The 21633-nt window shown below is 38.7% G+C and overlaps 1 protein-coding gene and 1 pseudogene across 1 annotated transcript; one reads left to right on the top strand and one right to left on the bottom strand.

Annotated features, from left to right (window-relative positions):
* Positions 1-649: 649 nt before the first annotated feature.
* LOC145771934 (choline-phosphate cytidylyltransferase A-like) lies at positions 650-16379 on the bottom strand. Its single transcript, XM_082583704.1, has 9 exons — positions 15715-16379; positions 15167-15260; positions 8497-8613; positions 7117-7268; positions 6870-6948; positions 6201-6343; positions 4740-4919; positions 2171-2259; positions 650-1821 (listed from the first exon to the last, which is right to left on the bottom strand). Exons 1-9 carry the CDS (start codon positions 15832-15834, stop codon positions 1743-1745), a joined length of 1053 nt encoding a protein of 350 aa, XP_082439830.1. The 5' UTR covers positions 15835-16379; the 3' UTR covers positions 650-1742.
* On the top strand, positions 12196-13350 carry LOC145771700 (zinc finger BED domain-containing protein 5-like; annotated as a pseudogene).
* Positions 16380-21633: the final 5254 nt, after the last annotated feature.

Below are 21633 nucleotides of genomic sequence, written 5' to 3'. Positions count from 1 at the left end.
TAAAAACATAAATGTTTTCTCTATGGAAGGACAAATTAAGTTCGTTCAGTTTTTTAAGAAAATCTGATAAATAGCTTAATTTCAAGAACCAGATGTCATTGCGAAAATGACGGCAAAGACTGCATTTTTCTTTCGTTAGAAAAATCACGACTTCAATTTTCAACACTAATAATACGGTATAATCTTTTTAGCTTCAACTTTTGAAAGTCATCTTACTTCACATTGCAATAAAAGGGTTTTGAATTCCGATTCCGTTTTACCTCACCAATTTGCGAAAATACGCGTACTGGGTGCGTTATTCTCAACATGTTTGGTTACAGTTCATAACTTGCACAGAAGTGTTAATATGCAGTACTTTGAGTAAAATTGACACACTCTCTGCGACCCCTGAAGTTCGTTACGCGACCCCTTGCGGGGTCGCAACCCCCAGTTTGGGAAGCCCTGCCCTACTGCACCTTAGTGTCCTGCTTCTAAACTAAAGGGTTTCGTCAATGAGTTTGACTGGACGGTGGACACTGACAACTGTAAAAACGCTTAAAGGCATTTTCAAAAAACGACAAGTTCTAGCCACTTGAAATCTTTCTGGCATGTTGTGTAACTCCGCGGCAAACGACAGCACTGCAGATAACGAAGACTACAAAAGACAGAATAGTATTGGCCTTTCACATTTACAGACAACCATATCCACGCACAAATAAAATTGTCGCTTACAAACGACGTGCAAATGACAAGTTTAGCTTCAAAATAGTTGCAAAGCCCACAATCCTCTGCCAACATTGCGGTGAGCAATGTAAAGGCGATAACGTTTTATAAGGTGGTGCTTAGCAATAGCATCACACCTGCAGGAGTTGAATTATTGTAAACAGGACTGATTTTCTGGCTGGAAATTTTCTCATGGACAGTCCTAAAACTGCAGTCATTAGAGCACGACATAACTACAACTATTGCACAAAACGTCGTAAAACCTTTCTGCAATTGAAAATGTACTTCTGCATTGCACAATGCACAAGTGTAGATAAATTGGGGACAGAAGCAATATACGATGTGCAGTTGTGTACGGTATAAATGTGTGACCAGTGTAAAATAACTTTTAAAATACACAGTACAGCATATAACGATAAACGTCTATCAAAGACATAGGAGTACACGAACAATCATGACTGTGAATGATTTTGAACATAGGAAATAAAGTCAAACCAGGGTAACGGTAGCAAACTATTTTTTTGTAATTCTGGAGCCTAACTAAACAAATATGATTTGTTGCTTGAGAAATGGTAATAATTCATCAAACATTAAATGGATAGCCTAGCAAATAAAATGTTGCAGATTTACAGGATTACGCAGGTAAGGGATAACACATGAAATACCGTTTTTTAGTTAAACAACTTTTAACTATTGTTTGCTTTATATTTTGGTCAAACTCTGCAAAAATGAAAAATATTTAAAATTTTACTCTCAAGTGAGCCTTTTAGACACCAACATTTATAAGATTATACGCGGCCATCAAACTACGGTATATAATACGATGTGCATTGACTCAGTAACGTCAAATTTCCAAGCAATAAACTAATAGAGATGGCGCTATGCTAGAAAAACGACACGGAATAACAATCTAGTAGTTAGACGGACTAACAGCAAATGAGTCAGACTCAGACTCCATAAATTTAACATTAGCAGATATTATTGTGGAAATGAACGTATCTCATTATCGTCTTGGTGTATGCGATCACAGCCACTTTAGGCTAGTCGACGTCATCTTCGGAATCATAGTCAAACATGTTCTTGGCCGATTCCTTGACAAGGAAGCTTGGAGAGTGAGGACTAATGATAGAAAGATAAGTGATACATTTAGTCTAGATTATGTGGTTTGATGTATTGTAGTTAAACCAAAATAGATAGTGGATTTTCAGCTTGAGAAAACCATATATTGTGACCCAAACGTTGCAACAACAATATGAATAGAATACCTTCAAGCAAAAACGCAGCCAACAAATCAACTCGAATGAAGCAAATATGACAAGTGGTAATGTCGATTTGACGTCAAAACGTCAAGAGTATCCCAGTCTACAGCCACATTAAAAGTGGTAACTTGGTGACAATATTGTATAAATGCACTGCCTGGTTCAGTACCTCCAAATGAAAAACACAACAAATAGAATACAACACTAACCTTTCGAGCTCTTTAGGTGTAGGTGGAGCATTAGCAGGGCTGGTTCTCCCAGGAGATATGGCCTCGAAGATCTGCTCTTTGTAATGATTCTGGAAACCAAACACAAATCTGACAGAGTTGCCTTCCAGGACGAAATATCGGGTTAACAAATTACTTTAGCAACTAAAAAAAAAATTCAAATCGCATTATTGTTTCATAAAGCTACGCAGATGACTCAAACTTATCTTGTTTATTACTTCACAGTGTAGATTCTAACGATCTGTTTTAGCCTGAACAAGTGTTTATGTTCTTCTTGTTTATGTTCTTCCGTGTCTGGTGATACGCCAAACAGCATAAATAGCGTGTGATCGACTTCTAATGTCTGCCATGCTCGTTGACCAGTTCATCTTCCTCAACTTCTACACTGTGGTTTAGGCAAGTGCTTTAAAAAATATCAAAATTCGTTTTCTGAACTTTACTTGTCGCGTTGGCTGATCAGACTTGATTTGATTGATCACTCAGACCACGTTTCCAACTTGCATTCCAGTTTTTTACATAATATTTCCAGAGCTGGGTTCAAGTAAGCTGCTAGGATTCGGCGGGAGTCGAACCTAACTCCACATACCGTACAATGGAGACAGCGTCTTGTAAAAAAAAAACGAGAGGGCAAAGAAAGTAGCAAAGTTGGTTTCGTCTTTGGACGTGTTGTTGCTACTTCCGTTTCCTTTTTGATCAACTATGTTTATAAAAAACAAACAACTTTTTCTCAGCAGCTTTTGAGATCGTGATCAGTTTTTATCGTAAAAAATCTTTCTTGCAACAAATAGTTAAAGTAGCAGATACTGAAAGGTGACTTGATTAAAGTGCCCGCAAAGAAAATCTTGAAAATACTTTGCCTTCCTTTCATTTCAATGTAATCACTTTCACAGTTTTGAGTTTATTTTTGCTTTCTTAGATTTATCAAGGTTATTCAGTTTCGTCCGGATGCCTTAAACCAGTCTTTCGAGTTTTCTGCGTGTTGCGCCACTGTTAATGTAATCTCAATTAACAAAGAACCATTAAAGCAACGCAGGTTGTTGGAGAAAATCTTGCGTGAAACCTAATCACTGACAACCGTTTATAAGCTCAAAAGAAATACCGTATGTTGTAACTTGCAAGCAACTGGTTTGCTTGTACGGTTGGAAAACGAAACGTCGCATTTACTGCAGCAGTCGACATCATTCGGCTTGGCTTTCTTTTGAACAAAATTGGTCTTGAATAAGCAAACTTAAAGTAACCCAAAGCTAGAAGTTAAATCAACATAAAAAAAAAACTTTGACAGCAGAGTGAGAAACAGCGACATTACGCATTTTATGGCACAGTATCTACCAATCAAAGCAACTGCTGTTTTTGTGACACCTGTAGCCTTTTTTCACTTCCCGGTCAGCACATCAGTCTTTTCATAATTATGATATTATGCGTTTCAATGTAACAATGGACTGATTGCTAGCTAGGTCAGGAAAACTTGAAGACAATTTACAAAAGTATTTTAGATTCCAATTTCTAAATACAGAAGCATAGCGCGGCAAAAAAAAATTTGTACGCTATAATAGTGGTGCTTACAACATGTGCAATTTGTCAGAAAAGTTGTCTCACGATAGATGTGAGGTAGTCAAGGGTGAGGTATCTTAATGTGCGGCAGTCAAGCATCACCTTCTCCTGGCTGAGGTTTTGGGCACAGTGTTTCAACTTCAACTTTTAGGATAACGTGCTGCGAAAAGGAAAATTAGAACATCTCTCTCTCACAAGAAAAATTGAAGGAAAGCGTGCCCAAAGCAGACAAAGAGTAACCTACTTAAACCAACAAAACCAACACCAACCCCAACATACATATAATACACACAGCAAACAGAGAATCTTGGAAACTTTTTATGCAAGAGGCGGTCAATGCTTGGAATAAAGTGCGACAATAAAAGAAGTTAAAAATAAATTGTTTTTTATGAGCTTGAAATGCGTCACGCCGCGTATGAGTTCGCCTTCTCGTAAATCAATAGAACTGACGACAAGCACCGAATGATTCACGACAATTTCATCGACAGCTGAACGATCCAGCCTTGCTTTCTTACGTACTCGAAGCTTCCCAGAAAGCAACATCAGTCCTTTTTTAATTCAGCAAACGTCTGCAGCCTTTGAATCAATGCACAAAGAACGGATTTTGTTGGCTGGCAAACTGCATGAATTTTGCGGGTAAAGCTTCACGCGATTGTGCAAAAACGAATCAACAGGCGAACCTGGTTCATTACAACATTGCAGCGTGACTTGAAATTTATACGGACCGTACACAGTGGAAATGGCATATAGTGGTGCAACTCAAAAGAAGCGTTTTCAAATACATTGGAATAACTCACAACCACTGTTTAACGAAGCCAGAAAATCAACCCTTTTTTTTATATTGATTCAACGTCTATGCTCTATGGAATTTCAAAAGATCGAGTATCAAAAGTACAAAACCTGTGTTTCAATACAGTTCAATTTTTTCTGCTGCAGCTGAACTGTTGACATGTTTTGCAGCTTGTGTGAGACATGACTTTAGTCAATAAAATATACATACCATTGTGCCGTACATCTCAATGAAGTTGTTCACAAAATCATTTGATTTTTCTCTCCAGCTATCCAGCAGCTCATAGCTCCTGTCCTCGATTTTGCCGACAAACTCCTTGTACTTCTCGCCCATGTCTTTCAAACGGTGTTTCACAGTGTCCAATCTCTTTTGTACCACAATCTGCTTCTCCTTTGAAAACGAATGTTGTATTGAAAAAACATCTCAGCTTTTTTAGGTCTTAAAATAGTTGGCAAACTTCGTTCAGAAGTAACAGAATGTATTCGTCTACCCAATGGTCTGCGGTTGGGTTCACAGCGTGTTGTTATTGAAATAACGTTAACTTTCGTTTCATAGCGATCAGTTGCAGTTTGTTTCCCAGCTGACAGATCACAGTTCAGCAATTACATAAACAGCACAACAGTTAAATAACTAAAAACGTATCATTTGCCACTTATGTAAATGTCGTTTGCAAGCAATTTTCAATCTTGCTTCAAACCAAAGGTGCCATTAGAAGCTGAGATAGAAAAACTCGCTAAATGCACAACTACGACGTGAGTGATCAATAGGATTGCTAGCACAGCAGCTTTCAGGGACAAAACAATGTAGGAGTATTGTTTTAAAAAAAAATACGATCAACTTATATCAAAAGTAGCACACGAGTTTTAACAAAAAGAATTCGATCTTCGGACTTGAAACTGCAACTGAGTTGAGTTATCTTGCAAAGATTTGTTTTAACCCATTTAACTTTTTTCCATCATACTGGAGTTAACTGTGTGTCGAAAATTAATTACTAAGTACTGTTACATGTTGTATGGCAGAAAATTTTCACTAAGGATGAAAGGGAAAGTATATCGGAGCTGTGTGCGGTCTGCAATGCTATATGGTAGCGAGACATGGATATTGAGAGAGAGTGAACTGGCAATCCTGAGAAGAACGAAAAGGTCAATGGTGAGAGCAATGTGTGGGGTGAAAACGAGAAGGGAAAAAAGGACTGAAGAATTGTTGGATATGCTAGAGATGAGAGAGACCATAGACCAACTGGCAAGGGCAAATGGAGTAAGATGGTATGGACATGTGATAAGGAGGGAGGAAGTTTTCTTAGAAAGGCACTAGATCTAAAGGTGGATGGGAAGAGGAAACGCGGTCGTCCAAGAAGAACGTGGAAACAACAAGTGAAGGAGGAATTTAAAAAAGTCGGACTGAAGGAGGAAGATGCAAGGGACAGAGTGAAATGGAGAAAAGGGATTAAAACAATTGCGGAAACAATCGGCCACCCCCACTAGTGGGGAACAAACCGACGATGGATTATGATGATGATATGATGTAGAAGAAGCGTTATACAAGCAAACTGAAATTTAACATCTCCGATAATAATTCAACATTGGTAAAAAAACATTTCCCCCCTTCGATCAGGTGTCAAAGCAAAGAAGACAAGCAAGAACAATTCGTTGCATAACATCCGAAGCATACCCTCATGAATCCGATGTTCAAATCCTTGGCAGAGTATCCTCTGGCGAGGTTCCTCCTCACATAGAGATCGTAATCTTTCACAATCCGAGTAATGACATCCGATGTTGAAATACCTTCTGCCCTTTTCGTCGGACAAAACATTCCTAGAAATCACGTAGTTCTCAGTATACATTCCTTCAAGCAAGCCAATGCAAAAAGGATTATCACGTTTTCAAACGTCAAAGCTTCACAGAAATGCCACGTTGATTTAGAAAAAGCCCAACAGTTCCCAGGCTGTGTTCTCATGACTGCAAATTCAACACGAAAATCATAGAAATACTGAAAAAATTTACAAAAGTGAAGTTTTCAGCAACATTAAGAAAAAGCATAGAAAAATTAGCAATTGGGGTGGAAGCGGGTGCCAGCTTCGGAGGCTCAGCACGATAGAAACTGCACTCACTCAGATGCATACACGTTAGACAGCTGCTTATTTTTTTACCGTAATCGTTTATTGGGTATAATTACTCATCAAGATTCTTGTAAGAATAGTAGTTATCACAAGTCACGGGAACCTTAAGCACAATGAGCTACTTTAACATAAACTACACAATGCATAAGCATGAAACACGTGTCTCTAGACGATGAGCATTATCACAGTATATGGTCACATTGATTAGATTTGCATTTCACCTCTTTCTTTCACAAGCTTGTACACATCATCCGATGACGTAGAAGCGTATGGGATATCATCGTGTGCGACAAAATCGATCTAAAGATAAACAACTATTATTGGAAAAACATAACATCGTCCATTTGTTATAAATAAGTTTCATGAAACAAATTATTCAAAGTGTAACAAGTGGTGGAAACGGCCGCCGTGAGTTGTCTCGCGTCGGGTCGGCAGCGACAGAATGCCTTGTGCCCGTATCAAACTCACCCTCATTTTCTCAATATAATCTTCATCAATGGACCACGGCGCGTTCCGGACTACTTCGTCAACGTAGCGACAATGCAGCAGGGACTCATATCTTTCTTTCTCACTCATCACAGTTTTACCTTTGTTTTTGTGCGTCAGCTCATCAGGGCAAACTAAAGGAAAACCAATAATACTTTCTAAAACCTCTGATCACATTTCATGTACAAACTTGGGCTTGAATTTTGCATAAGAAATGTTCTCAAATAACACACTAGTATAAAAAACAGTGAAAATACTGTAAAATTAGTCCCGCTCCTCCCTGGTAGGGAAGATAACTTCCATCCATGTAAGTATGGTGTGCCTACTGAGTGTTTGGGTGACAGCTCACGAAGAGGACGCACAAATGATGAGCTAGGTAACGAATTTCCTCTTGTATGCAGCAGGGCTGCGGAGCCGCTATAAAAGAGGTCTGGCTCCGGAGCTGCCAGGCTTTATACCAGTGGCTCCGGGGAGAAAATGAAAACATGTGTTCAAAATAAGGACATTCTTTAGAATTAAATACAATGAATGAAGTTTTTTTGAAAAACATTGTCCTTTAAAACAACGTGAAATATGAGAAATATAGACATTGTGGTAACTCTGTTTATATCATACTGTAAGTAATTCGTGGGAAGAAGCAAATAAGCTTCCAAGCTTACATAGTTTCGATAAATTGCTTTCATGTACCATGTCTTCTGAGAGTACTAAGCTACATAAAGACTTCGCGATATTGTGTGACTTATCATTTTCGTTTCATACCCCAGCAGGTAGCTACTGTACCAGGCTTGCCTATGACTAACTGCACATTACTACACAACACACTCACCACACGAAATGCCTAGTTGCTCATTATTTCACTACCAACTAGCGAAAGTCATTTATATTTTTTATTGATTCAACGTTTAAATTCGTTTCATGTACGGCATGATTTGTATGTATGATTTTGCTGGTTGATCTGTGACGAAACAATGCACCCAGTAAAAAATGCGTCGAAATGTGCCATAGTCGGTCATTTCTCATAATTTCTAGTCTAAAACTAACTCATGAATTTCTTAGCCAAAACTAGAGCCTGAGCTGTTATATTTTTTGTGGCTCCAACTCCAGCTCCACAGCAAACGGAGTTAGGCTCCGGCTCCATTGAAAACGCTTGGCTCCGCGGCTCTAGCTCAGCAGCCCTGCGTTGTATGGAACAAAAATATGAACCTGCAAAGGTGTACCTCCAGGGCTTTGCGCTTTGACCGTTGCGCAAAAAGAAAAAAAATGTAGAATTTTATGAAATATAGAGTTTACTCGCATACACTGTAACAAAGTCTCCAATGAAGCCTGTGTTGATTTGATAGCACTACCAGAATAAATGATTACCTCCTACAATCAAGTAAGTATTTGGAAAAAGGTTTTTGGCTTGCATGAGCGATCTTGCATGGCCGGAGTGGAACATGTCGTAAATTCCATCAGCATAAACCCTCGCTGGACGACTGCCTGAAATAATAGAAAATAAATTACTTCAAAGTATTTGAAATAATAAATTTAACCTAACTAGTAACCACAGTAAGCCATGCACAAGATGTCGAGATGGGCATCAGCTACTTTGAAGGTAGCGTGCTATCGCTACAATATGTCAAAGGAGTAGCGCTAACGCTACTCGCTGCCAGTCGACGAAAAGTAATGCGTAGCGCAAGTAGCATTACTGCGTAGCGCAGCGTAGCAAGGCGCTACTCGGATAAAAAGTAGCGCGTGCCACTTTCGTTTTAAACAGAAGCTGAAAAGCTCTATTCTAGAATCTTGTGAAGTCAAACTGACCATGAAAACAAACGACACCACCTTTCCGTACGGCATCTGTTTACACTGCCATTTCCACGTCGTTATGGAAAAAATCTAGGTGAAACTTTATCTTATGCCCTGATGTTTCCATCAAAAAATAATTCATGTTTTTTTCATTTTAAATAGGAAAGAAGGTTAGTGGAAAGCGAAAGTACGTCAGAAAATGTACCGCATCTCCGCTATATTGGAAAAATGCTCAAAAAAGATTTTAAAGTCAGACTAAAGGAAAAACCTGACTTGGCGATTTTCCACGTTCTTTGTGTTTAACATGCTACCATGAAACGATTTTGAAAAAAATTTGGCCCCATTGCGGTCTGACCACCATTGCGCGCGTGCTTTTGTCAGAGGTTTCAAAACCGGAATGGGCTTGAGCAGCGAAGCGTGCGATCATACAGTCTACGTCACAAGCGACTAGCAATCAGTTGAACGGGCAAGAGTATTTACTGCGTGAGTTTCAAATGGCAGATCTTGTTGTTCAAACAGTAAATCAGCTTCTTTTACATAGATTCAACGTATTCAGGCCTTCAATCAATGTAAAATGAAAACGTAAAAAAACAAGTTTTTGAAGGCAAACTCCACAAAGGCATGTGAAACAATTTCAGTTAGGCAATTCAGAAGACGTGGAGTAATCAGCATTTTTTACATGGATTGAACGTTTCCAGGCCTTGAATCAATGTGAAAATTCTTGGAACGCAACACGTTTAAACTTTCCAACCCAACGGAACGCGGGAAAACACTTTTGATAATGCTGCTGGAGTCGCTTGTGACGTAATTCTCGAGCAGTTTTTCCACTTCTTGGTCATTTTGCAAAAAATAAATGAAACACTGGACTTTGCGCCTTGCCAGCGCCATTGAAAACATTTTTTTTTCAGTAATTTTTTATAAAATGTATTCTTGAGTGTTCAGTTTACGCATTTTAATGCTTAATTCCCGTTTGAAAATTTCATTTAGTATGCCTTTAAGGATGCCATAGCGGCCTTATCCAGACATTAGAAACGAGAATTCTTCCAGCAATTATTAGGGTCATAATAATTCACCAAGAATCATTGCACGCTAAAGCTATCAGTTTCAATGATACTGTCATTTCTGAAGTTTGTTTTATTTTTGCTCTAGCATTGAATGACAGACAATTTAAATAGCTTATACAGTACAGCAATGTTAATTACAAAACGTCTTATACTTACACAAAATTCGGTAGCTTAGCGCCGGAAAAATATTGAAGAGAGTGTGGAATGTTAAGCATTAAGTTTAATATAGTAATGGTATATATATAGGCTGCATTGAGCAGATCAAGAAAACATGGATTTTCAAAGAAATTTGAGGTAAAACCATTTGTCGTAACCAACCAGTGAGTACTGAATTGAGTTAGACATGCCTCCTCAATGTTCATATTGTGTTAAATTGATCAACAAACTTATTAGGTAGCACCAAACAGTGGTCATGCGCAAGCTGTAAAACAGCCCAATTTTTGTATTATTCTAGTAAGTATTTGGTAACCTTGCAGTTTCCTAGTCGAGGTGCTGCCTGTCATCAAGTGACAGCAATAATATCCTTTCATTAAATTGACAACCGTTATTAAAGTACAATTACTACAAGTAGCACATATAAAGGTCCATATTCTGCAGTGCATGTCAACTTCATTTTAATACAACTAGGCAAACATAGTCAGTTCACGACTAACATCATTAAAATAATCGAAAAATTTAATCTTTTATGAGTTACTTAGGAAATTTAACAGTTAACAACATTGTGTGCTTTAAAGTAAACAGCATATCGAATTGCTACAGGCTACGACGCACAGCCTACTGCTTTTTAGATGCAGGGGTAAAATCAAGCATTGCAACAAATGTTACACAAATATTTTCCTCCATTTGGAAACGAGTGGGCTATTCATGAGAGTCCAGAAAAAGTTTTTATAGTGTTGTTTAAAAGAGTTTATACCATATGCAAGTTCTTCATTGTTTGGTTAATAAACGTGCAGTTTCAGGGAAACTGGTTGCAACAAGCTGCCGGGTGTTCTGTTCATTGAGCTACCTTACAGGATGCCTGCCCGATCGGCATTGCCCTTTACCGCGTAAAAGAGATTGCTGTTGAGGACTTTTACATGAGCCTATTAGCCCCAGGAATTGCTAGGAATGAGCTGAACTTTCAGCCTGGATTCACCTCGACATCACATTGAGACATCTCCAAAGAACATATAACGCCTAACAACACAGAAACTCAACGGACAGCAGCCTCAATCCAAACAAAAGAGCCGCATTAAACAACTCACTGACTTCAACACCATTCGTCATAGCACACGACTAGGGAACAGTGTTCCGAAAGCTAGTGCAATTCGCTATTCCTACTCAGCGAACTCGCAGCATCAGGCTAAAATAGGTCGTTAATATCTACATTGTGAAGTAAGCAACGATCATGCTCCTAAAAGCGAACCTCAATCTACTGCATGTCCATAGAGATGAGGGCTAAACAAAATTAGCTCCTAGACACTCCGATTTCGTATGATACATTGATACATTTTATGTCTTTGCTCTGATATTTCAGGTAAAATCTGTTTTTGCCGATTTGGGATCTATGTGGTACATTTAAAAGCAAGCGTAGTATAGCAGATATATATAAACATAGACCTTCTGAGCATTTCAAGCCAAAAACCAGCTTTCCAGCTCGGTTCTCAAGCCATGAACTTTTTGCCGACTTCGAAGGTCACATGACATTTCGGCCATTTAGCCACCTGAGTGCAGGTAGCAGATGACTAAAATCACTTTGAAAGTTGTTACAGTATTAGGTCTATATCAGGGGTTCCCAACCGGTGGTACGCGTACCACTAGTGGTACGCGGGAGCTTTTCAAGTGGTACGCGAGCAGCTCTCTGTTGCATGCGATATCTAGTAGTATTGTCAAATAAAGTAGGCCTATTGCAACAATTATTTAATTTTGAGTTTCTAAAATATGCGAACAACACTTTTATTTCTTTCCGTACTAAATTCTCTGCACTCAGTAAGCTACTTTTGTCGATCTTGCTCCCTGCTGTCATTGTTATTAATACAATGCTGCTGTGCGAACTTAATGGTGTCTGTGACGAAACTATTATGTGTGCAATGTGAATGGTGTCTGTGACGAAACTATTACGTGTGCAATGTGGTCTGTGCAATTGCAGAATTGCGTTCATTCTGATGTTGGTTTTCCGACGTGTAGTGGCTGAATCCTGAACAGCATTACATTTTCGTCTAAATATTTGAAAATGTCGAAGCGAAAGTATAGCGCAGATTATATTAAGTATGGCTTCATTGCTATTCAACATCGTTGAGATAGCTTACCTCAGTGCGTGATCTGTATGAAAACCCTTTCAAATGCAGCTTTGAAACCAAGTTTGCTTAAGCGGCATCTTGAGTCCAATCATGCAGATAAGATGAATCGAGCTAAGAGTTATTTTGAGCGATTTGGGGAGAACGTGAAGCGACAGCGCATGGATCACACAGGCCAGTTTTACCGAAATAATGCCGGAATTGTGAAGGCATCCTATGAAGTATCTCTTCTGGTGGCCCAAAACAAAAAAGCTCATATCATTGCGGAGTCACTTATTTTGCCAGCAGCAAAGATATTAGTCAGAAATTTGATTGGAGAAGATTCAGTGGCAAAGTTGGATAGTGTATCGCTTTCTAACAATACTGTGAAACGACGCATCGAGGAAATGTCAGTTGATATCACTGACCAAGTGATTGCAGGAGTAAGAGATTCGAAGTTTGGATTTGCCTTACAACTTGATGAATCCACAGATGTCACAAACTGCTGTCAACTGCTTGTCTACGTCTGCTTTACACAGAACGATGCTGTAAAAACGGAATTATTGTTGAATCATGAGGTGTCCACTACATCAAAAGGAGAAAATATTTTCAACTCTTTAGATAATTTTTTCAAGGAAAATGAACTGGATTGGGGAAATCTTGTCGGATGTACGACAGATGGGGCTCCCTCTATGCTCGATAGAAAGTCTGGATTTCAAGCCCATGTCAAAGCTGTGTCACCTCGCGTCATAAGTGTTCACTGTTTCATACACAGGTTTGCTCTTTGCACAAAGGTTCTTCCTGCAAAGTTGTTAATGTGCTTGAACAGGGTAGTCAAAATCGTAAATTTTGTTAAAATATCAGCTTTAAATACTCGATTGTTTAAGGTTCTTTGTGAAGATCTCGGCTCAGACCACACTTGTCTCCTCTATCACACAGAAGTGCGCTGGCTCTCTCGAGGAAATACAACTAAGCGTCTTTTTGAAATGAGGAATGAATTACTTTTATTTTTCCAACAGAAAGACCATGAATTTCAAAACGATCTGGAGGACGAGGAATTCATTGCAAGATTGGGTTATTTGTCAGATATATTTGAAGCTTTCAATCATTAAATCTGTCATTTCAAGGGCAAAACTGCACTGTCGTAGACTTTGTTTCAAAACTGGGAGCTTTTATCCGAAAGTTGGAATTATGGAGGAAAAATGTGGAAAACAAGCGCTATGGTATGTTTAAATTTCTGTCAGCCCTTGAAATGGAAATCAGTGATGACTTTTCCAGAGAAATTACCCAGCACCTCTCGCTGCTAACTGCTGAATTGCAGCATTACTGTACTTTCCAGATACCACAAGCTTCCCATACATCACAGATCCTTTCTCAGTGGACCCAACCGACCTACCTGTCGGTACAGGGGAACAAGAGGAACTGATAGACATGCAGGAGGATCAGACAGCAAAAAAACAACGCAAAGAATGTTCTGCAATAAACTTCTGGCATAGTATGGCTTCTTCATAACCAACGCTAGCTTCCCACGCTGTTCCACAACTACTGATTTTTCCTTCTACTTGGGAATGCGAGCAGGGATTTTCTATTCTTATGAACATCAAATCAAAAAATCGAAACCGACTAAGTGCCCCTGAATATGACTTCAGATGTGCTATTAGCAAAGTTATGCCATGCATCGATCAACTGGTGAAAGATAAACAAAAACAAAATCTCATTAAATTTAGTTGTATTGTGTTTGTGTTTAGTTGTGTCTTTTTCTTTGTTATTCTGATGCGTTCTGTGCTGTGTGGTGTAATGGACTCTGTGATGTTTTGTTGGTAATTTTGCTACTTTTGCTGACTTTACATCCAGATTCATCATCTTGCAAATAATTTAACATTGGATCAAATTAGTTGTTTTGAAAATAGTGGTACGTGTTGACAATTCGTGGTGGCTAAGTGGTACGAGAACATAAAAAGGTTGGGAACCCCTGGTCTATATATATGCCATTTTAAAGAGATGTGAACATTTTTTTTTTACTTTACCCTACTTCACATCTAGACACTGTCACTCTGTCAGAATTGATATTTCTGTAGCTCATGTGTTCCAAGCAGAGTTCATCCAAATTTTGTAAGATTTTACACAACTGATTTTTTCTAGGGGTTGCACAACTTTAACGTACTGCCATGAGAATAAACTTTTATAGGGGGGTTTGATGCACCCTACCATTGGCCTCACAAATCTAATCTAAGCAATTCCTTACAAAAACAATGCCTATAAAGCCCTATATCAAGGCTACTCAACTGGCGGACCGTGGTCCGAATCCAGACCTTCTGGGTGTTGAAGGTGGACCTCAGGCTGCTAGAAGAATAACCTCATTGCCACATTTTAGGGCCTCTTTAAACAGATTTGCATTAGGGAAAAGCAATTTTTTGTGATAATCCAAGGAGCTGGGGGCTTCCCCCCCAGATCCTCCAACGCTTTGCTGTCTTCTATGATGTGCAATCCACACAGCTACACTACAAAGAAACACAATACATTACGATTTTTTCCTTTTTTATTTCTTTGTGTCAGACAAAAATCCAAGTCATGTTACATACTACCTGAAAAGTGTTTCGGCGCTCGTAGGCTACTGGTTGTTTAATTTTCGTGGTTGCATATGAAATATTCACCAGGCCGCAAAAATATTCAACTTGTCAAAATGGACCTTTGCTAACATTAGTTGAGTAGCCCTGCCCTATATAATACAATATTTTACTGATTAAAATAACTTAAGTTATTAACATGAAATTCACATACAAGTATGACAAGTACAAAAGCTATCAAAATATTGTTAAATAACAAATTAGGTAAAATATAATCAATTAAATGTAATTACTGTAGAAAAATATTAAATTGAGACTTTAACATCATATTTCAATGAATTTTAAAGTGATAAATTATTACTTCCAGCCAGTGCTTCTTCTTTGGTCATTCTATGATATGGAATGGTTTGGTCAGCTCCATCAGGGTCGGAAAATGAAGCTGGTTTGTAGAGGGCCTATAAAATAAAATCACTGCAACTACAAACAATAACGTGTGTGCAACTGTGCAGTACAACAAAAAACTTATAAATTAAAATATTTCAAAATTATACATTGGTTTTCTCATTTATAACTTTAGGTTCATAATGCTATCTGGTACAAAGAGAAGTTGCAAATAAAAACTTCAATGAACATCGTTTATAATAAATTTTTCTCTATGGTAACAAGTGGCTTGCAATGACCATTTCTTGTATTTCTGAAGTATTCACTTTTTTCACAGAGCATGAAATAAATAATTATATAGTTTGCACAATGGCTCTTTGCGTCATATGAAGTCATTATATTTTAACATGACCAAAGTGATTGTGTAAACTGCAAACCAACTAAAACTATGTGTTTGAGGCATGCTGAAAAAGGTTTAATACCCCCAAAAATAATTACTGTGAAATCTGACTGTTGGTGAAAACTTACCAATTCCTTATCATGCAGTAATGAGGTTTTTAACATTTTTCGTGGCACAACTTCATTGTCTGGTGCCGGTATGGAAATGTTAATGCCATTGTGGCTTCGCTTCCTAAATTTTGCAGACATTCAAAAGGCTTACTTACTTTTGTGTAATTTAAACGACTTTCAAATTATTTGTTAATACTTCAATCTAAACATAATACAGTAGAATTTGCGTATAACAGCTTCGTTTATAACGTCAATTCGCCTATTACGTCACATTTCGCTCGGTCCCGGCAGAATTCCTATCTTTTACGTACATTGTAGTTTGGCTACAACAACATCGCCTATAACAGTGGTTCCCAAACTATGGGTCGCAAAGGGTTAGAAAATGGGTCATGCAGAAACGATCTAAATCTGCCAAAATCGGACTGTTGTAAATTAATTTATAAATAAACTTTTTTTTCTTCTATTGAGCATCACACGCTTTTATTCGGCTTCTCTTATCAAAATCGATTATGGCAAGCAGTTTTACCGGCATTCAAGTCACTTCCTTCAATACATCACGATAAACATAAATTATTCTTTAAGTTGACAATTTAAGATTTCTAAACTATTTTTTTTTAAATTTAAAGTTCATTTTTATCTGCGACCCAGGTGCTGCTAGCAAGCCGCTATGTAGGCGGTGTTGTAAAATGCTGTCAAACGAATCCTTAAAGAAGAACAAGTTAAAGAGACATCCGATCCGACGCATGTAAAAAATGAGCGTATTTTTAAGTACCGAGAAGAGGCACTGAAGCCAAGCCGGTTTGACTCAGCAACGAATCTAGCACTTTTACTTATAGACTCTGAGCAAGAGGAGCTACATTAGACCACCCTTCAACTGGTTGTCTGTGTCTTGTTTATAGCAGGCAAAGGTTGCAAAAACAGTGGAGTGGTAAAATTGTTTATACAGGTTGCCTTTGTCTTGGGTCGCGAGATGTTCACCAAACTCAGATTTGGGTCGCGCTCAAAAAAGTTTGGGAACCACTGGCCTATAACGTCAATTCGCATGTAACAGCACCCTTTATTGGTCCCCAGACGTCTTTTGTTCGTTTATAACGTCACTTTAAGCCATCACCTTCACCACGAACGGTTAGTCTTTTAATCCACTTAGCGCTGCTGCTTGCAAAATGTCTTCCCTTTATTTTGCTACGTCGTTCGTAGCAGGGACTTTAATTAACTGAATTAACTTTTTTCCCACGTGAAAAACTATCACATGTAAAAAGCAGCTCTTCAGTTGACCTTTAAACAACTCAAAGCAAAAACCATGCAATGTCAAAACCGAAACAGCTGAAGATCAATGCCTTTTTTGCTATTAAACAATAAACTTCTCTACTACTGTATGTAACGAGCTGTATTGCGCAAATTTCCTGTACCTTTCGCTGTAGGTTATTTATTTTTTTTAACATTTTCATTGTTTATATACTGTATTTTCTGCGTGACTTTTGTCAGTTTGGTGGTACACAGTAAACCTGACTGGATTATACACCTTCTTCTGTAATCAGGGTTCGATCTTAACGCTAGTCTGCTAGCCAATGGCTAGTGAAAATTTGCGCAGACTAGTAGAAATGTTGCAGTACTAGTCCGATTGGCTAGTGAAAATATTCGCCTGTGAAAAGTTTTGGCTTACAAAATGGCGATTGGCGACATCACTCTGAAATACTGCAAACGAAGAAGGCTGCACAGTCGGTCAACTGAACACATGACTACTTTTTTCTTGCAACTTTGCTAGACACGACACGTGGTAGTAGTGAGCACGCCAGCACGAAGAAGCCAGCATCCCAGCAAGCAGCAGTTCGCGAAACAAATTAACGTTTTTTTGTTGTTGATATATCGTGATCAAATGCTGATTCAACGTTACTACAAAGTGTCTAACGCTTAGTGTTAGCTGGGTAGTTGTCTATCGCGTGTGCCTCCGTGACCTAAAGAGTTATGCTGACCCAACAAGCCAGACAGAGCTGACGGTAGAAGCCTAACCAAACGCAATCCATCCAATAGTCCACTTCTTTTGACAGTGAACGAATATTATGTATTGTACCACCCTGGCGAGTGGCGTGTCATCTCGTACTACAGATGCACACAAGTGACACAATGTAATATTAAAACATAAATAAATATTAAGCACACACCGCATGCCACATTTAGCTTTTATGTTTTAAAATTGCATTGTTTGCGTCTGTAGTACGAGAAGGTGTTTTTGTGCATATTGTTGCTCTCTTGTGCGTACTGAAATCTGAAAACCTTTACTTTAGTTAGTTTCAGTCTAAGCCAAAACACTTATCTTAATACGTCATCAGACAAGTGAAAAGTCAGTAAGCTGGTCGGACTAGTGAAAAATCATGCGGGCTAGTGAAAACGGGGAGCAACAAGTCCGGTGGGCTAGTGAAAAAAAAGTTAAGATCGACCCCTGGTAATCAAAAGACAGTTTTGGAATAGTTTGCGGTAGTTCGTCTATATTATAACGTCAATTCGGCTATAACGTCAGTTTTTGCTATCCCCTAGAGGTGCCGTTATAGGCGAATTCTACTGTATTGATAAATAGCACAAGCCAACAAACTTCTTTCACCAAAGTGCAACAGCTTTAAGGATAATATAAGGTTTCTTATTCTAAAAACATATTTAGTTTTATTGAATTTCATGGGCTCTAGTTTTTTTCGAGACATGAAGAATGAAAGTAGTTTTGAAATTTCTATCCAAAAGCTTTAGAATCAGCTTTGGAAGAGAGCTCTGAAATCATCAAAACGATTGGTACTTCTATATGGTGAACACTGAACATATATAATAGGCTACCATACATATAAAATCAACACAAGATAGCATGGAGTCTGCAAGGTGGCCATTGCATGGACATTCCCATTCATGTTTTTTTCTTAGCCTAATCTAGTTTCAAGTGATAATAATTTGCTTAAAACAAATGAAGACATTTTAGAAAGTAACATCAGCAATTACAGTAGGGTTTTAAAATAAGGTCAAAGCAGCTTAAAGACCTTGTTGAGAGATTTAGCTTCATAAAAAGTACGGTATCCGAACTTTTGGCTTCTCAATCTTATCTTGGTAAAAATGGCATTCTTGTCTCTCGTCGTCGTGTGAGCCTCTGGGGCCGAGGGTCTATCCTTTTACCACCCCAGGTTCACGATGTTCCCGGATTACACTAGAAGGCTACAAGAGAGCAGCCAGTCTTTGGTTTCATCATCCATGGCACGCAGACCTTCCGCTCCATTAGGTGGCTTGAAGATGGAGCAGTCATTGATGATGTGGTCTGCGGTCTGTTCCTCGGCACCATATTCACAGGAGGAGGAAGAGGCCATTCCCCATTGGTGCATGGTTGAGCGGAAAAGCCCGACACCCGTACGGAGACGGTTGAGGCGCACCCATGCCTGTCTTGGTAGTGTTTGACGAATAGAATCTGGTGGCAGTTGACTTCCATTCAGAACTCCATTTATGGTCCGCCCAAGCAGCCGCAGAGATGTCCTGTACATCAGCTTCGTTGATAAGAAGTTGAGCGGCTGGCACGAATGGGTGTCTTGATTTCAGTCGACGGGGGTGCTTGTTTGGGAGAGCAGAGATCTGGTGGTGGAAAAGGTGGTTAGGCTCCAGTGCCCGTCGACCGAGTGGCTTCTTCGCGACGAAGCTCAGCGGATTGGATGCCAGCGAGAATGGGGAGATTGTCCAATGGTGTGGAACGCAGGCATCCGGCCACTGTGCACAGGGCGCATTCTTGTCTCTGAGGTGAAGATTATATCTTATTGTGACGAGGATCGAATTCTAAGCAGTTACTTCAGTGGAGAACATAACTATATCTTCTTTACTAGCCTAATAGGTCTTTTAATCTCAATGGGTGTCCCCAAGGAGGTATGTATTATATATATATATATAGCCTACTAAATTAATGAATGTTATTTGTTTGTTGATAACCTTGTTTTACTTGTGGACCTAAAACCTTAAGCAAAATAATTCATACATTTAGCATGTACCATTTAGTATTCGGTTGATCTGAAAGTCATTAAATATAGAAATGCACGTTTAATAGGCTACGAACATTAAATAATTGTTTGATTATCATCAACTTGCTAAGTACCAATAGTTTAGCCTATTTTAAAACTCAGAAATATACCGTACATAAAAGCTACAAACATTAAATAATTGTTTGATTATCATCAACTTGCTAAGTACCAATAGTTTAGCCTATTTTAAAACTCAGAAATATACCGTACATAAAAGCTACAAACATTAAATAATTGTTTGATTATCATCAACTTGCTAAGTACCAATAGTTTATTTTATAGCTCAGAAATATACATGAAATTCTTGTAGTTATCATCATCATTAACCAATTTTGATTATACATGCAATAAATTAATCCTCATGTTGAGGGTGTGGTCACTGTGGCCTGTCTGTGTGTCGACACAGTGTCGAGGGCAAAATCTTCTTCTCTACACCTCACAGTCCGTTGGGTTGGCAGAGTCCATGTTCAAGGCTAAAAGGTCATGCTTTCAAGTTCTTTCCAAGAAAATTTTGGTCTACCTTGACCCCGCTATGCAGCAATGTTGAGGCATCTGACCTGAGATCCAGTTAGTGTTGAGCTCAATGTACCCAACCCATCTCATTCTGACCAACTGGAGGACTTCAACAACGTCTCTTAATTTAAGCCTGGATAAAAGAGACTTTTCAAACTTCTTCTTGTCTTCGGGATTGACCAAGCAGGTCCATCTTATCATCGCTCTGTCAGTACGTTTTAGGCGCTTTATGGAATTAGGTTCATATAATTAACCACATCACGTTAAGTCTGAATAGGCCAACTCGCACACCTGGAAAGAATAATTTTGTGGTATACCTCAAAAACTTTAAATTCGGTATCTCAAAAATCGAACATGTCTGGTAACTAGTTTTTACCTACTCTTGCTAATGCAAATTGCACTTGATCAGTCGTCGTCGTCGTCTGAGCTTCTGGGGCCGAGGGTCTATCCTTTTACTTGATCAGTGATGTCATTGATTGCAAGTTAGAGCTGAGGATAGGTATTGGTGCTTGCAGTTGAGCTGATGATCACTCATGCAGATCAATAGAATATGCATAACATAAATATTCAATTCATCACAATAATGCTGGTACCGGTATCACATTCGATAAGCTATAATTTTTGTAGTTTTATTTCACTCAACAAATCCAACAATTAATCAAACTTGACATGCTTATGCCAATGTGTTGGCTTTTTACAGGTTTGTTTGCAGCAGGTATCAATACGAAATAAAGGACAACAAGTATTTGATAGGAACATCCAAGTTCGGTTGTTAAGATAGGCTAGTTTAAATCCAAATCCGGTCGCTGATGTCAAATCCAGCATGATTTCAATCCAAGTTAGCAGGCTATATGACGTGTTCATCTCTGAATCTTTTGCAAATGGTTGTGGCAAACACTTGAGAAAAATTATCTGCTTGCAACTAATTTTTGCAAAAGCTTGAAAACTCAAACTGAGCACACACTCAAACATACAGCACTGGCTCTCTGCTAGTCAACTGCAGAATACTGCACTCCAGTATGGTTCAGATCAAGCCATACTAAAGGGATTGAATCTGAACTAAACGAAGTATATAGAATCATGTTCTGGCATTCTTCGTCCCACACCAACTACTGACCTCTATAGACTAGCCACCATAGCTCTACATTACATCCGAAGAGAAGTCGCTACAAAAAATGGAAGAATAAAATAGATATCCGACCAATGCCACCCTCTCTATGAACACAAACCAACTAAGACTAGGCTCAAGTCATGCAAGAGCCTCGTCAAAATTAGCCCATTGAAACACACAAACACGGTAACTGCTTGATTAGAACAGTGGTTTTCTGAGTTTGATGGCACACAACATCCTGCCATCCCAAGTCCTTCTGAAAGCCTCAGAGAAGCT

This window comes from Aplidium turbinatum, chromosome 6 (genome assembly GCF_918807975.1).
Source record: "Aplidium turbinatum chromosome 6, kaAplTurb1.1, whole genome shotgun sequence".
NCBI classification, from domain to species: Eukaryota; Metazoa; Chordata; class Ascidiacea; order Aplousobranchia; family Polyclinidae; genus Aplidium; species Aplidium turbinatum.
Note: the sequence above shows the minus strand (reverse complement) of the source record. Positions and strands in the feature narration are given on the sequence as shown.